This window comes from Geotrypetes seraphini, chromosome 1, assembly GCF_902459505.1.
Source record: "Geotrypetes seraphini chromosome 1, aGeoSer1.1, whole genome shotgun sequence".
NCBI classification, from domain to species: domain Eukaryota; kingdom Metazoa; phylum Chordata; class Amphibia; order Gymnophiona; family Dermophiidae; genus Geotrypetes; species Geotrypetes seraphini.
In genome coordinates, this window is record NC_047084.1 from 9,515,903 (window position 1) to 9,534,145 (window position 18,243).

At 42.1% G+C, this 18,243-nt stretch overlaps 1 protein-coding gene across 1 annotated transcript in view; it reads right to left on the reverse strand.

The window, feature by feature from the left end:
* Window positions 1-3,340: 3,340 nt before the first annotated feature.
* Window positions 3,341-18,243, reverse strand: part of ADGRV1 (adhesion G protein-coupled receptor V1) — a 786,618-nt gene continuing 771,715 nt past the window's right edge. Inside the window, exons 89-90 of the mRNA XM_033919809.1 lie at window positions 15,220-15,397; window positions 3,341-3,707 (exon numbers count right to left, since the gene is read on the reverse strand). Coding sequence (XP_033775700.1) covers window positions 3,589-3,707; window positions 15,220-15,397 — 297 coding nt within the window. The 3' untranslated portion in view covers window positions 3,341-3,588. The remainder of the gene's footprint in view (window positions 3,708-15,219; window positions 15,398-18,243) is intronic.

Consider the following 18,243-nt stretch of genomic DNA (forward strand, 5'->3'; position numbering starts at 1 on the left):
GAGATGTTAGACCACAGGAGCAGAGAAGGAGGGAAGAAAGAGAGAGAGATTGTATAGGACAAAGTTAGAGGGTAGAGGAAAGAAACAGGTAGATGCCAGGCTCCAAGGGTGGAGGAAAAGAACATAAGAATTGCCGCTGCTGGGTCAAACCAGTGGTCCATCATGCCCAGCAGTCCGCTCACGCGGTGGCCCTCTGGTCAAAGACCAGTGCCCTGATTGAGACTATCCCTATCCGGGTATGTCCTTGTTCAGCAGGAACTTGTCTAACTTTGTCTTGAATCCCTGGAGGGTGTTTTCCCCTATGACAGACTCCGGAAGAGCGTTCCAGTTTTCCACCACTCTCTGAGTGAAGAACTTCCTTATGTTTGTACGGAATCTATCCCCTTTCAACTTTAAAGAGTGCCCTTTCGTTCTCCCCATCTTGGAGAGGGTGAACAACCTTCCTTTATCTACTAAGTCTATCCCCTTCAATACCTTGAATGTTTCGATCATGTCCCCTCTCAATCTCCTCTGTTCGAGGGAGAAGAGGCCCAGTTTCTCTAATCTTTCGCTGTACGGCAGCTCCTCCAACCCCTTAACCATCTTAGTCGCTCTTCTATGGACCCTTTTGAGTAGTACCTTGTCCTTCTTTAGGTATGGCGACCAGTGCTGTATGCAGTACTCCAGGTGAGGGCGCACCATGGCCCGGTACAGCGGCATGATAATCTTCTCCGATCTATTTGTGATCCCTTTCTTTATCATTCCTAGCATTCTGTTCGCCCTTTTAGCCGCCGTCACACATTGTATAGACGGCTTCATCGACTTGTCGGTCAGAACTCCCAAGTCCTTTTCCTGGGAGGTCTCTCCAAGTACCACCCCGGACATCCTGTTTTCGTGCATGAGATTTTTGCACGAATACAGGATATCTGGGGCGGTACTTGGAGAGACCTCCCAGGAAAGGGACTTGGGAGTTCTGACCGACAAGTTGATGAAGCCGTCCATATAATGTGTGGTGGCGGCGAAAAGGGCAAATAGAATGCTAGGAATGATAAAGAAGGGGATCACGAATAGATCGGAGAAGGTTATCATGCCACTGTACCAGGCCATAATGCATCCTCACCTGGAGTACTGCGTACAGCGCTGGTCGCATTACATGAAGAGAAGAAGGAAATACTTTGGAGGAAAAGGCAGGAGAGGGGAGATATGATAGAGACATTTAAATACCTATGTGGCGTAAATGCACATGAGTCGAGTCTCTTTCATTTGAAAGGATGCTCTGAGAGGACTTAGGATGAAGTTAAGAGGTGATAGGCTCAGGAGTAATCTAAGGAAATATTTTTTTTTACAGAAAGGGTTGTGGATGCGTGGAATTGTCTCCCAGAAGAGGTGGTGGAGCCAAAGACTGTATCAGAATTGAAGAAAGCATGGGATAGGCACGTGGGATCTCTTAAAGGAAAGAAGAGATAATGATTACTGCAGATGAGCAGACTGGATGGGCCATTTAGCCTTTATCTGCCATCATGTGTCTATGAAATGCTGGTCTACAAGGGTGAATGGAGGGAGAAACTGGGAATGGGGAACCTATGTGGGACAGATCTTTAAAGTAGATGAGAAAGGGTAGAAACATAGAAGGTAAAATGGGAAACTGAATCCTAAATAAGAGGGTAAGATTTAAGAAAAAGACTAGAGAGGGAGAGGGCTTGAGTAACCATGAAAAGCCAAGAAAATGAGTCAGAGGACAGTAAATTCAGAGGATAAAAATGCATTAATGGGAATAGAGTAAAAGATGGAATTAGGATGCCAGGGATGACGTTAAATGTGATCTATGAGAGCTAAGGGGTGAGTGAAGGAGATAGAAAGCTGATAGGTAGTTGAAAAGTAAAAAGGATGAAATGGAGAACTGCAGGGTGAGGAAATTGGTGAAATTTGAGTTGACAAAGACACAGAAAAGAAAGGAGGAAAGATCTATGAGAGGGAAAGATAAATATATCAGAGACAGATGTAGTGAGGGAATGAACAGGACAGGAGAAGAGAAATCACAAGAAGACAGCAGCCCCAGAAAAGAGAGAAAGCAGAAGACACATAGGAAAGCAAAAAAATAAAAGAAACTTGGAAAAATAAAATGTCCACATATTCCCACATTTGGCCAGCAGCACTCAGGGCTCCTTTTACTAAGCTGCGCTAGCGGTTTTAATGCGCGTGCTAGACGCTAACGCCTCCATTGGGCGTTAGTTTTTGGCGCATAGCACGGGGTTAGCATGCGCGGCAATGTAGCGCACGCTAAAAACTCTAACGCACCTTAGTAAAAGGAGCCCTCAGTGTTTTTTAAACATGGTCACTGGTTAAATTAGCCCGATATTCAGTGCCAGGCCATTCCAAATACATTCAAATTTCCATCTAAGTAGTTAGTTCTGTCAGGGCTACCAGGTTCCCTCCACCCACTCCATTATATTTTCCCACTGCTTTGAAATAGGAAGATTGTGCATTTCCTTTTGCAAGCAAAGACTGGAGCACCTCTGTAATGATTAAAGTCTGTTAGTACTAATACTGATGTCCAAATCAGAACTTTGTATCACAATCACCTGGCCTGGGGGAGGTGACTTCGACAACCCATTTTTGTACTACTAGAGGAGGTCTTGGTAACCCAGAGGAGAACGGAACTTCTTCAAGGTTGAAGCCTCATGTAATTTTCTGTTTGGGAGAAGTGTGGGGTGATAGAGTTCTAAACAATTCTTAATTTGGGCTTATTACCATGGGCATAATACGGGGAAAGTTATCAAAGTGGGCTATGTTTATGGAATGCAGGGGTGTCAAATGTCTGTCCTCGAGGGCCGCAATCCAGTCGGATTTTCAGGATTTCCCCAATGAATATACATGAGATCTATTTCCATGCATTGCTTTCATTGTATGCTAATAGATCTCATGCATATTCATTGGGGAAATCCTGAAAACCCGTCTGTATTGCGGCCCTAGAGGACTGACATTTGACACCCCCGATGCAATGGGATCCTGTGCTAAAATATCCTGACTTAACAGTAATCCACATTAATAACTTGAAAATGTTTGGATTAGGATATATATCTCATTAACTTAGTGACTAGGCTATTAATGCCCATTGTGTTATTGGTTGGGAGCTGTCTATGAAATTTTAGCTAAGTTGACTAGTAATAAGAGACAGAATTTGACAAAATGCTATCCATTAATTCCAGTTTCCCATCTTCATAGAAATGGATTGCTCTCTCAACTCCTATAATGTTATATTTCTCTTCATACAGTACAAGACAAATTCATTTTGTAGGTTTTATTAAATACTGTTACACAAAACATGTCCATTACAAAAAAAAAAAAAAAAAGTAGCCTACATTTCATGAAATATGTGCATCTGGTTAGTTAACACACATCTGGGTCATTTTTTCATTTTGTCTCTTGATGCTCTGTCACTGTAAACTGTTCTGTAATCTGTTTCCTGACATAATGAAAGAAAATCAACCATCTTCCTGTTCAGCACCTGAGACAATTTTTATAGCATCCTACATCACATGGTAGCATTTTAATGCAAAAGCAACTACGCAGGTTAAAAAAATCTTTACATCTGAATTAAAAACAGGGTTAGAGGTGAGTGTCTGCTATGGGTATTCTTCGAAGTTCTACGATCTGCGAGGTAGGTGTGCTGCCCCCATCCTGGCTCCCATGGCAGGATTCACTGTCACTCACATTGAGGCCTGAACCTGGAAAATATAAACCAAAAGCAGCTAGTGAAAGTAGGTAGAAAAATATCAGAAATGGTCCAGTTGTAATGAAGATAGACATTGCTAAATACCTCAAGGAACATTCAGCAACATCTATACCTATCTTTCCTTATCTTACTTATCAAGGTCTGACTTTATCATAGATTCCTCAATTTTAACACACCTATTTAGCACTATGAAATGGCTATGTTTGTAAATAGTTTACATTCTTCTTATAGCAAATTTAGGGGGGAAGTTATTTAGATGGGCTACCTTTAACATGGGCTATTTTATCACAAACGTATCCGAAAACAGAGGATACTACCTTCACAAATGTGAAAGCAGAAAACAAACAACAAAGTTGACTGATAGATGTTCAATTTCCTTTATTGCAATGACTGGAAACGAACGTGTTTCGGCCCCAGTGGGCCTGCCTTAGGAGTCTGTATGTTGATGATACAACAGTAAACAAAAAATGTTCAAAGTCTTCAATCGCAGATACTTCAAGAAAATGTTCCGATTCTGAAGTCAAAAATGTGTGCCGCTGTGTCTGAGAAACAAAACTCACACATTTTTTACTTCAGAATCGTAACATTTTCTTGAAATATCTGCGATTGAAGACTTTGAATATTTTTTGTTTACTGTTGTATCATCAACATACAGACTTCTGAGGCAGGCCCGTTGGGGCCGAAACACGATCGTGTCCAGTCATTGCACTAAAGGAAACTGAACATCTATCAGTCACCTTCATTGTTTGTTTTCTTCTATTTTATCACAATTAATGCTATTTTAACACAGATCCAGTTACTAATAACTGTGGCTTAGCGAGGGTGGGAGGCACCTGGGGCAGTGGCTCCACCATCCAAGTTTATTGAGACTTTCTGTCCTGCACTTTATGGTAAAACCTTCTCGACAGTTGGGGGGGTTTATATGTTGAGGGGGGTTTCAGGCAGGAGGCAGTAGATATTCCTCCTGCTGATATCAGGGGGGGGGGGGTCATTCAGAAAGGAGAGAGTGGGCATCCCTTCTGCCTGTGTCCGGGAGGGGGGTGTTTATCAGGCAGGAAGGAGTGGGCATCCCTCCTGCCGGTGTCATGGAGGTGCTTTCAGGCAGGAGGGATGCCACACCAATGGGAGGGGGAAGAAGAGGTGGAAGGGAGAGGCAGACAATTTCTGGAAGAGGCACAGAAGGACAGAAGATGAAAAGAAGAGAGTGACAAGAAGATGAGGAGAGCAGAATCCAGAGAAGACAAAGGTAGAAAAAAATTTCTATTTATTTATTTTTTTGCTTTAGGGAACATCTTTAGGGGACATTGCTGTTTCTGTGGTGTTGCATTGTATGCAGAGTCCAGCTTTTTGGTGGTTTTATTTAACCTTTGTCTACGTATTTATATTTTATCCCCTCTTTTACAAAACTGTAGAGCATTTTTTAGTGCTGGCCGTGGCTAAAAAATACAGTTTTGTAAAAGGGAGATAGGTTAGTTTGTGATTACATATTCCACATTAGGCAAAGGTGTTTTCTGTGTTCTGTTTGTATGAAAGACGTGGGTTTTTTGTTAGCGTTGACCAGCCTTGTTTGGCAAAATGCATCAGGCATGGTTCTTGGGAGCACCTTGAATTAACCTGATTTGAATCTCCTTATTTTTCTGCCAATCTTCTTTTGTTTCATGTTGGATTCTTTGGTGGACTGCTTGCCTTGTTGTTTTGTTGCAATTTAACATACATGGAGTGGAACGTGCTAGAGGAGTTACAGACATAGTAGATGACGGCAGATAAAGACCAAAATGGTCCATCCAGTCTGCCCAACCTGATTCAATTTAAATTTTTTAAAATTTTTTCTTTTTAGCTATTTCTGGGCAAGAATCCAAAGCTCTACCCGGGTACTGTGCTTGGGTTCCAACTTCCGAAATCTCCGTCAAAACCTACTGCAGCCCATCTACACCCTCCCAGCCATTGAAGCCCTCGTCAGCCCATCCTCCCCCAAACTGCCATATACAGACCGTGCAAGTCTGTCCAGTACTGGCCTTAGTTCAATATTTAATATTATTTTCTGATTCTAGATCCTCTGTGTTCATCCCACACTTCTTTGAACATATGGGTTATAGTTGGTTGATGTAGAGCAGGGGTAGGGAACTCCGGTCCTCGAGAGCCGTATTCCAGTCGGGTTTTCAGGATTTCCCCAATGAATATGCATGAGATCTATTTGCATGCACTGCTTTCAATGCATATTCATTGGGGAAATCCTGAAAACCTGACTGGAATATGGCTCTCGAGGACCGGAGTTCCCTACCCCTTGATGTAGAATGAGGCAGTTGAGAGGCGTTGTAAACTTGGTTATTAATATAGACATATTTCGGATAGTATTACTGTTTTACAAATATTTGAACACTTTTATATATGCATGGAAAGGGTTCAGAGTTAAAGTCCTGGGTAAGTAGGTGGGAAGGAAGGGGAATTTGTTCAGATATGTTTGGGGGTTGCATAGAAGAAAACTGTGCACTGGTATGCTAATCTTTGTTTTGAATTTTTTTTTTTTTTAAAAAGAAATACAAGTGGAAATAAAGAAGTAAATAAGAAAACAGATAAATGGGGCGGGACAGGGGCTTAGCATGGGCAGGGTGGGGCAGGGCATGGGCAGGGCATGGGTGGGGCATGGCTGGGGGGCCCAGCGTACTTGGGTGCCTAGGTGCCATCGAAGAATTAATCCTGCCCTGGGGGTTACCATGCCATGATCAGTTGATGGCAAGTGGTATCTACTGTCATGTTGGGAAATGTAGGCCAGTATTTTGCAGGCCTACATTTCAGGCATTTCTGTACTGTCTACAGAAAGTGTAGAGACGCTTAAGCTCACTCAAGGTCACTTCCAGGTGAAACCACGTCCACACCCCACCTTGGGTGGACTTAAGCATCCCCTATGTGTTTTGTAGACATGCTACATACACCTAAAATTTAGGCGTCCATCTTCGCAGATTTATTTTATTTTTTTTAGAAATGTGTGTCCTGATTGGCTGGTGAGAAGGTGGTAGGATGTCTACCACTGCCTACAAATGGGGTACCATTTGGAGATTAAGCTCCTAAATTCTTTTCCAAAACCTACTGAAACACATAAAAAAGGACATCATTCTGATCTATTTTCCTCTTCCTCAAAAGGCTTATCTCTTTCAATTCTATTTTCTTCAACTGAAAATTGATTACCTTCAATCTGGTCAGACCACTTGATATTAAATTTCACCATACACTTGCAGAGTGATTTAACTCGTTTAAAAGGTATACATGAGGATGTAATTAGGGTAAGAGGTAGGATTGATTCTCTTCAATTCTGGAAGCAATATAATTCTAAATTTCATACAATCCAAGATCTAGATTTTGCTAAAGATTGGGAGAAATTTAGCATTGACATATTAAATATTATTGTTCCTTACCGTACTATAAAGAGGAAAAGAGTTCATAGATCCCAGGACTGGTTTGATTTAGAACTTTTAGAACGGCTAGAGAGAACTTGGCTAAGATCCAGTAAAACAGATAATAAAACTATTTGGAGATCAGGAATCCAAACATATAAAAGAAAGATTAAAGAGAAAAGATGTCCTTTTTAGTCTTCTAAAATTGGAACTTCCATTCTCAGTACCAAAGAACTATTTAGACTGGTGGATTCCACATGGGATACAAAGTCTTCCAAACTTGCTCCTCAAGACCTAGCACCTAATTCAAATCAACTAGCAGTACTTGGAGAGACCCCCCAGGAAAGAGACTTGGGAGTACTGGTCGACAAGTCGATGAAGCTGTCGTGCAATGTGCAGCGGTGGCGAAAAGGGCAAACAGAATGCTAGGATTGATTAAGAAGGAGATCATGAACAGATCGGAGAAGGTTATCATGCCGCTGTACTGGGCCATGGTATGCCCTCACCTGGAATACTGCGTCCAGCACTGGTCGCCTTTCATGAAGAAGGACACGGTGCTACTCGAAAGGGTCCAGAGAAGAGCGACTAAAATGGTTAAGGGGCTGGAGGAGTTGCCGTACAGTGAGACATTAGAGAAACTGGGCCTCTTCTCCCTTGAACAGAGGAGATTGAGAGGGGACATGATCGAAACATTCAAGATAATGAAGGAAATAGACTTAGTAGATAAAGACAGGTTGTTCACCCTCTCCAAGGTAGAGAGAACGAGAGGGCACTTTCTAAAGTTAAAAGGGGATAGATTCCGTACAAACGTAAGAAAGTTCTTCTTCACCCAGAGAGTGGTGGAGAACGGAATGCTCTTCTGGAGTCTGTTATAGGGGAAAACACCCTCCAGGTATTCAAGACAAGGCTAGACAAGTTTCTGCTGAATTGGAATGTATGCAGGTGAGGTTGGTCTTGGTTAGGGCACTGGTCTTTGACCTGGGGGCTGCCGCGTGAGCAGACTGTTGGGCGCAATGGACCACTGGTCTAACCCAGCAGCGGCAATTCTTATGTTTAAAAAAAAGGCCTTATATGACACATACTCTAGGACATTGTTCCTATATTTGCTAACAGAATGTGCTGAGCTTTAGTGAACATGGTGCTAAATTTAAGAACTGGGTTAACATGAAAAAATGAACTGTGCAGATCTTGTGCATTTTCAAATGGTAAGCGCTTTATGGAGAGGTCAATTTTCTCAGAAACTTACATGGGTAAAAAGTGTTTTACTTGCACGAGTTGGCTGTCTGAAAATTGTCCTAAGACTAGAAAAAAGTATATGTATTGTTCAATTGGGCACATATGGCTGGCCTTAAGGGGTAGGGCAAGCAGGGTAGTTGCCTGGAAAGTCCTGCAGAAAGAGTGCTTTTAGTAGCCTCACAGTGACCCAACCCACCAGAGTGCACACAAACTGGTAGAGCAGAACAGTGACAAGGCCCTACTTACAGTACTCACTCTATCTCTATGAAAGGAGGATGCACTTTCAGAAACTTACCTCACTGGGGGTGGCAGTAGGAGAAGGAGGGAGGACCAATAATAATATGCCCCTTATGTCTGAGGAAGGGAAGGGGATGTTTGCGAGAGAACAATCACCAAAAAAACCAAGGATGGCCCATGTACCAAATCAAGCTCTGAATATATGTATGTCATGACACTAATAGTAGGACCAAATTAGTCTTATAAGAAGGCATTGGGATGGGGAGGGAGTGGTCAAGATGGTGGCACAAAGCTGGGCGCATTGAGATCTGCTCTTGTTTGGAGGAGTTTTCCTACAAGTTGTAAATATGCCGCATACCAAAAGAAAGGGTAGCGTGAGGATGCCTTCCTCCTCAACACCCTTGGCTCAGTTAAATCAACCTACAATTGAGCAATGCCTAGCAACACTTGCCTTGAGATTGGGCTAGTTAAGCCCCGCAGTGGAGGAGAGTCAGAGGCGCTCAACCCTGTAGGGGCATGAGATCTCACTCTCACCCGCACCTCCCTGTCCGACTGAGGTAGCTGCCCTGGAGGACAAGAGCACGGCTGCTGGAGATGCCCCCGATTCTTCCATGGAGGATGGATCCATGGCAGAGGAGCCTCTGCCGGTGTTGACCAGCTCTGGGAACTTGTTTCCTGACAGAGAGGACACTTTAGGAGTCATCTTGAAAATGCTCCATAGGGTCGACGTAGCAACCAGGAAGACTTCAGAAGAGGTAAAGATTTTAGGGAAGAAACTGGATAACTGCACAAAGGTTTTTGAACAGACGAATGCTGACACAAAAAATTCCTTAACTAAAATACAAAATGAAGTCCAGTCTTTACAAGCCTATAGAACCATTGTGATAAAAGACAGTGCTGTGTTATATCGAAAAATAGAAAATATAGAGAACTTCAATCGCTGGTTAAATGTAAGAATTTTAAACTTCCTGAAAACTCCTGGGATTTCCTCATATGAAATGTTCAGAAAATATGTGGTGGAAATTTTGAAATATTCCCCTGAACATATACCTCCATTCAACAAAATTTATTATCTTCCACCATCAATAAAATATCCCCAGGAGTCTAGGGAAGGAGAGGGTGAAAATAAACAGGCTCTGCAAATTGATATAAGAACATAAGCAAAGGTCCACCAATGGTCCATCATGCCCAGTGGTCCGCTCACGCAGCGGCCCATCAGGTCCAGGACCTGTATAGTAATACTCTATCTATACCCTTCTATCCCCTTTTCCTTCAGGAAATTATCTAATCCCTTTTTGAACCCCAAAACCGTACTCTGTCCTATCACACCCTCTGAAAGCGCATTCCAGGTGTCCACCACCCTTTGGATGAAGAAGAACTTCCTGGCATTGGTTCTGAATCTGTCCCCTCTTAATTTTTCCGAATGTCCTCTTGTTCTTGTAGTTTTCGAACGTTTGAAGAATCTGTCCATCTCCACTTTCTCCATGCGCTTCATGATCTTGTAAGTCTCTATTATGTCCCCTCTAAGTCTCTGCTTTTCTAGGGAAAAGAGTCCCATTTTCTCCAATCTTTCAGCATACGAAAGGTTTTCTATACCTTTATCAATTGTGTCGCTATTTTCTGAACTCTCTCGAGTATCGCCATATCCTTCTTAAGGTACGGCGACCAGTATTGGATGCAGTACTCCAGATGTGGGCGCACCATCGCCCGATACAACGGCAGGATAACTTCTTTCGTTCTGGTTGTAATACCTTTCTTGATAGTACCCAGCATTTTATTCACCTTCTTAAAGGCCGCTGCGCACTATGCTGACGGCTTCATTGTGTTGTCCACTATTATCCCCAAGTCCTTTTCTTGGGTACTTTCACCCATTAGCAGCCTTCCCATCGTATAGCTGTACTTCGGGTTTCTGTTTCCTACATGCAAGACTTTACATTTCTCTACATTAAACTTCATCTGCTATCTCGTCGCCCACTCTCCTAGTTTGTTCAGGTCCCTTTGTAAATCCTCACAAATCTGCTTTCTTGGAAGAATCTATCTCTGAGGTGGCGGAGAGAGTTACATTATTGATTTCCTTTGTTTTCCAACAGGACCTGGACTCATTTATGAAACAGTACTTTAGATTTTCAAAATCTTTATTTTATGGTAAAAAAATATGGGCATATATGGATGTTTCAAAAACCACACAGGAAAGATGGAAACAGTTCTTATATTTAAGGCAGGAAACAATTGCTTTAGGATCCTCTTTCCTGTTGGCATACCCCTGTAAATGCGTTGTAAAGTATGCACATTAAATACATATTTTTTTCTTTCTGACCAGCTAAAGTCCTTTCTGGAGTTGAAAAAGATGACCTGAAGTTTTGACCCAGTGCAAGTAGAATGGCAAGTTAAATTGCGTTATAGCTACTCTTTATATATTTTTTCTTATTATTTAACAAGCTTCTTATAATTCTGAGCCAATTCCCCCTTGGTTGTGGTCTAAGGAAGGATAATCAGATATGCCACTGTTTTCTTTTTCTTTTGAATGTATAACATATGTTTATGCTGTATTTCTCTGACAAGAAGTTTATTTTCTTGTAAATTGTTGGAAATATAAATAAAGAATAAAAAAATAAAAAAAGAAGGCATTGGGATAACCTATGAGGGGCCGCTGAAAAGTTCTCAACCCAACCAACAAAGTTGGGGCAGTCTCCATTGAGAGCTATACACTTAGGGCTCCTTTTACTACGGTGTGCTAGCAGTTTTAGCGCATGCTTAGCGTGCACTGCATTGCCGCGTGCGCTAAACGCTAATGCCAACATTGAGCTGGCATTAGTTCTTGGTGCGTAGCGCGAGGTTAGCGCGCGCGCTAAAAACGCTAGCGCACCTTAGTAAAAGGAGTCCTTAGTCCAGCGATTTTTCACTTTTTTGGTTCTGTATTTTTCTGACAGAATAGAAAAAGAGGAAAATCACTTGTCTAAGTTTATAGCCCTCAGTGGAGACTGCCCCAACTTTGTTGGTTGGGCTGAGAACTTTTCAGCGGCCCCTTGTACAATGTGTGGCGATTATAATACTAACAGTGTAGGTATAGCTTTATCAAAAGCTTCTAAGAAACTTACACCTTGTCACATATTTAACAACTAATATAGCTGAATAAAAACCTATTATATATAGCCAAAAAATAATAATAAAAAACAAACCTATGCAACAAACAATGCATACTAAAGCTTAGCATATGTTATTGGACATTAGGGTGCCATATGGTCCATAGGCATAAAATAGATCATTCACCATTTAACACACACACTGTTCAGCAAATGGCCACCAGGATGGTCTTGGAGCTCAAGGATCTTACATATGAAGAAAGACTGAAAAAATTGCGGCTGTACTCACTGGAGGAACGAAGAGAGAAGGGAGACATGATTGAAATGTTTAAGTACGTCACGGGACGTATCGAGTCGGAAGATGATATCTTCTGTCTCATGGGACCCTCGACCACCAGAGGGCATCCGCTGAAAATCAGGGGAGGGAAGTTTCATAGCGACTCCAGAAAGTACTTCTTCACCGAAAGAGTGGTGGATCATTGGAACAAACTCCCACTGCAGGTGACTGAGGCCAGCAGCGTGACAGATTTTAAGAGAAAATGGGATATTCACGTGGGTTCGCTAAGGGAGTGAATTCAGGGGGGCGGATACTTGAAATGGGCAGACTTGGTGGGCTATAGCCCTTTTCTCCCGTCATTTTCTAAGTTTCTAAGTTAATCTTTAGTAAAATGGCTCAAATATGTATTACATTCAACTGTTTATGTGGAGTATTTTAAATTCTATTTTGTAAACCGCATAGAACTTAATGGTATTGTGGTATAGAAATACATTGTTATGTTATGCTATTACCACAGGTGGCAGCAAAATAACTAAAAAAAAAAAAAAAAAGCAAAACCCATAAGGAACATCAATCATCAATGTGAACTCTGCTAATCCTAAGGGCCTGGATTCTCAAAATGGAGCAGTCCAGAAAGTGCCAGTAGGTGCCCAAACAGCACCTAAGTTAAGTGTTTTAACTGGCCATTAATGATGCGGTAAATGACCATGCCATTGAAAACCAATTAAAAACTAATTATTAAAAAAAAGCCAGTGCTGCGAGGTACCTACAATAAAAGGCAGCTGAATCGTGACTACGCAGATGCTTACTGGTGCACAATTTTCAAAAGAGGTATGGTTATGGGTGGGATTGACATTCGGTGCCACTAAGCGTGATTCTACATTGAAGATAGGCACCGGAAATGGAGGTCTGTAAAACCTTTCCGGTGCCTATTTTCGACGCAGGTCACAATTCTCAAAACAGCGCTGCAGTTTGAGTGACATGTGACCTGCACTGTTTTATCAGATGTCGGCCAATTCCAGCCTCATTTTGAGAATCGGAGCCAAGGTGTTCCCAGGAATGTGTTTATGTTTGAAAAACATAAAAATCCAAATCACATATTCACTTTCTTTTCCCAGTGAGAATTCAACATGCAGAAAAAGCAGGTACAAACTGGCCTCACATGCTTTGTACTCATTGCCATTTCAAAGTCAATTTATACACATCCCACATGTAAAACATGCATACAGGCTTTGCCCTGATGCAGTCAGTTTGAAGACTGTTCTCATACGGTGCCTAAACTGAAGAGTTCTAAAAAGGGGGTAGAACCTGCACAGTGGATGTGGGGCCCCACTTGTCAAATAATAACCTACAAAACTCTAGGACTAAGTGCACAGGAACACATTTTCAGAAGCCAGTGTTCTTTCTCCCTCTAATATTTTTATGTACACAGAACATAGACACAATAATCACTGGCCTCCTACTGATGTTATACTAACACTAGAGATCTGCCAAGACCAAAATATCTACTTCCCACTGCTACATTTATTAGTTTGTGTAAGCAATAACATGATAGGGTGGAAACCCACACTGAGAAAGGCAGAAAACTTGGCCGCACTGTTGCTTCCTGCCTTCAACGCTTCAAGAGGCCTACAATGCTATACTGGAAAAGTGTCTCAGATAAACTGCAAAACAACCATAAGAAACCCTAGACGAACATTATAAAATATGATGGATTACATGAACTGCAGAAGGTTGATAAGGATCTGATTTATGGCAATACAAGCATACGGGCAGCCTTTACATGTCTTTTTTTATGGACTGGGTTTATTGCATTGATTTCACACATGTACAGAATGTCAACTGTCAATTGGATTGCTCCAATTCAAGCTGAGCAATTTGTTTATGTCCACTAAAACTAATTCTTAGAAACACGTTTTAACACATATCTTCAACCAACTAAAATTACAAGTAGAAAGCCCCCTTAATGCCAACTAGGTCAGAGATCATAGGGTCCTCTGTGGACATATTTCTGCCGTAAAAATAACACTTGGGGATGGGTTTTATAAAAAAATGCCTAGGTGAGAAGTCCAGAAAGATACCCATTTTGAGGGTAATTTTTATAACAGGGCAATAAGGCACTATGGGGCCCTTTTACTAAGCAGTGCTAAAAAGTGGCCTGTGCTGGTTTTAGTGCATGGGTTTCCCATGCGCAGAGGACTTTTTTTGGCCAACATTGCCATTTTCCTATTAATAGTCATGTGTAAATTGTGAAATTAACACATGGAGAAACCAAACAAAAACTGCAGGCTATGTACAAGATGCAGGCAATGTTTATTATACAATGATAAAATGCAGTAAATATACAACCTTATTACCAACCCTGGGACCCGACACGGTCCGTGTTTCGGACAACACGCCTTCCTCAGGGGTCCTAATAGATATAAATAACAATCTTAAAATTATGTAATTAGTCCTTAATCACAAAAGATGGTGTGATGTTTATAGTGCACTATCACATTATTTGCATGGCACCATCACACTATAAACATCACACCATCTTTTGAGATCAAGGACTAATTACATAATTTTAAGATTGTTATTTATATCTATTAGGACCCCTGAGGAAGGTGTGTTGTCCGAAACATGGACTGTGTTGGGTCCCAGGGTTGGTAATAAGGTTGTATATTTACTGCATTTTATCATTGGTATAATAAACATCGCCTGCAGTTTTTGTTTGGTTTCTCCTTGCTGTTTGATATACTGCAGACTTTGTTGGATTTCCCCTTTTTTGTTGAAATTAACACATGGCCATTAGTGCATGAGCTCTCACATTACCTATTTAGTAAACATTAAGGGCTCCTGTACTAATCCTATCATAATCAGCATACACTGATGCCCATACACTAACCAATTAGCACAGGGAACACCTATTCTCTGCCTCCAAACAAGCCTCCATGCTAAAATATAATATATATGTTTTAGCACATGAGAAATGAGCGCTGAGCCTGCAGATAGTGTATGGAGCGGGATGGAGTGGGGCGGGGCAAAGGGTGGAACAGGGCAGGGTTGTGGGTGTGCCACAGAATGACATTTGCTCTGTTAGTGTGCTGGAGCCCAAAAAAAAGTTTGCAGGACACCGTGCTATGCTTTTGATACTTGCGAAAATTCAATTGTAAATAGGGTGCTTTGTGAAAGCACTTTCTGCAAGAGTGGATTATGAATTTAGGCTATGGGTAAGAATTGAAACCTGTCACTAGATCAAAGATTTTGCTTCTACAATAAAAAAATGTCACTCACCTGCCTTTAAAGCAAATATTAAGTCATCAAACTCTTGTGATTCATCTTCAGCAACAAGTGAGCCATTGCTGAACCCTCCACTGGTCCTGAAGGCATTGCCAGTCTGTGGGCTGTGCTTGAAGGCAAAACCAACCTGGCTGTTCATCTGCAGAGAGGTCCTTTCCCAATCAGTAGGCACCTGAAACAAAAATACAACAAATTACCTTTTGCAAATTTGGAAACTTCTTATAGAATTAGAACCTGAGTGAGCTTGAGCTTGGGCTTCATGACCTTTCGTTCACAGCTACTCAGATTATTCATCTATTTTTGTTCCTTCACCATGAAATTTTAAGACAGAAAGAATATAACCCAGCTGTCACAGCAACAGTTCTCAATAGTGGGAGACTACAACCCCCTGGAGAAACCATATGAAGGATCGATTTTTTTTATTGCATCAAGATTTACAAAGACTAGGGGACACTCAATAAAGTTACAGAGTAATACTTTTTTTTTTTTTTAGTTCAAAGATTTTATTGATTTAAAATATATAAGCACAAAAAGGTGAAATGTTAACGAGGCAAGATACAAGCATGCTGTACACATAATAATCCAAAGAATAGAAATCAAGCAAATTGTCTGCAGGATACAAGCCTGATTTAAGCCTTATATATAAGAGAAATGTCGACGCAACACGCAGCCACAGCTACTAGAGTGGTTAAGGTACAGAGAGTGGTGGCATTCAGTTATAGTGATAAGTAAAATGCTTCACAACTATAATTATTCAACAGTATGGCTTATGACTAGACTTGCTGACCATTTTTTTTTTTTGTCATACAGAGTAATATTTTTAAAATCAATAGGAGGAAATATGTTTTACATGCAGAGAATAGTCAAGCTCTGGAAACGCGTTGCCAGAGGATGTGGCAAGAGCAGTTAATGTAGCTGGTTTTTAAAAAGGTTTGGACAGATTCCTGGAGGAAAAGTCCATAGTCTGCTGTTGAGACAGACAAGGGACGGTAGCATGAAATGCTATTAATATTTGGGATTTTGCCATGTCATTGTGACTTGGATTGGCCTCCACGAAGACAGGATACTGGGCTAGATGGACCTTTGGTCTGACCATTGGTTTAACCCAATAAGGCTATTCTTATGTTCTTATGCTACACTCAAGTACATTTTTTTGGTTTGCTCCTGTACATTGGAACAATCTTCCAAAAATAATCTGTGAACAAATAAAAAATCCAAGAGTTTACTAAAATTCTTTTTTTTTTCATTTTGGCATTTGATATTCATTCTGTAAAGTAAGATATACTGATAGATATGGAAAATACAATGGGGCTGATATTCAGCTGACAGTGTACTTAAAACCTGCCACTTTCGCTGACCCTGAATATTCAACGCAGGGCTATTTCTGGTGACTGGCACAATATCCAGATTTTTTTAAAAGGCAGTTAGGCCCAGATTCTCCAAACAGCACTGATATCAGTGGTTGCCAATTGTGTGTCAATCACACGACGGCACAATTTAGAGAATCGAACCTCCAGGAAAGATAGGCTGCAGAAATGTAGGCCAGGATGTTCAAGTCTTTCATTTCTGGTGCCTAACTTTGCTGTGAATCCTACCTACATGGGCACTTTACAATGCCTAATGCCACTTCTGCCGTTAGCCATGCCTATAGTGGCATTAGGCATCAGTAGGTGCCTCCAACGGTGCAATTCAGTAGGTGCGAGTCAGTAGGTGCTTTCAATTTGATGTTGCTTGCCGTTTCAAACGGCATTTCCCAATTAACTTAGGTGCCGGTAGGGTGCTGTTTATAGACTTTCCCTCTTAGCTGATAACTGCGTAGCTGATATTCAGTGCTAACTGGCCATAGGCTAGCACATAAAGATAGGACTGCTATTTTTGTGGTTCTATCTATGTGCTAATCTTGGCTGGTTAGTGCTGAAAATCTGGGCCTATAATTAGACCCACCCCTGGAATGCCCCCAGGATTCCAACCAGTGATTTTCAGCTGGGATAACCAGTTATCTTCTGCTGAAAATGGCCAGTTAGCTGCCGAGATACAAGTTAACTGGTCGATGGCTATTGCCATCTGGTTAACTCATTCCAAATATCAACAGGAGTGCACTTTTATACAGGGACCCTTTTACTAAATTGTACTAAAAAGTGACCTGTGCTCTGTCTAGCCCGTAGGTTTCCTATGCACTAAGACCATTTTTAGCATGGCTATAAATTGGCCACATTTTCAGTTTCTTTAGTTAATTTCCCAACTGTGCATGTGGCCATTAGCATGGAAGTCCTTACCGACATCTGTTTTCTAAGTGGTAAGCGCTCCCAGTTGTGCTGCCCGATTCACGATTCAGTTGAATCGATTTGAATCGATTCAATTTTTAAAAAAAATCGGCCTCCCAATTTGATGATCGACCCTTCCCCCCGTGCCTTCCTAAAGCAGGAGCGGCAGCGCTGCCTCTTGCTGGCCGTCCGCTGCTGCTCCTAGTTGAGGGGGTAGGGTCAGTCGGAAAGGCCTGCATGTTCACCCAGCTTCCCTACTCTTACCCTAAGCAGCTAATTCGGCAGCCTGCAGGACTGCTGGTGCTATAGCAATCCCTGCAGCTGCCCGTCGTCCTCAGCGGCACGTTATCTCTGCTACGGTCCTGCTCCTGCTCTGACATCAGGGGTAGGATCGTGGCAGAGAGAACGTGCCACTGAGGACGACGGGCAGCTGCAGGGATCGCTATAGCACCAGAGATACTGCAGGCTGCCGTATTAGCTGCTTAAGGTAAAAGTGGGGAAGCTGGGGGAACATGCAGGCTTGCGGGGGGAGCAGGCTTTTGCAGCGGAGAGGAAGAGTGCCTTCCTGGCGGGGGAGAGGCCTTTGCGGGGGGAGTAGGTTGTCGCAGCGGGGAGCAGGCCTTCGTGACGGGGAACATGCCTTCACATCGGGGAGGCAGGCCTGTGCAGAGAGAGGAGGAGGAAGGAGTAAGAGAGGGGAGGGGAGATGCCAGACCTGGGTGAAGTGAAGGGAAGAGAGAGACCAAACCAAAAA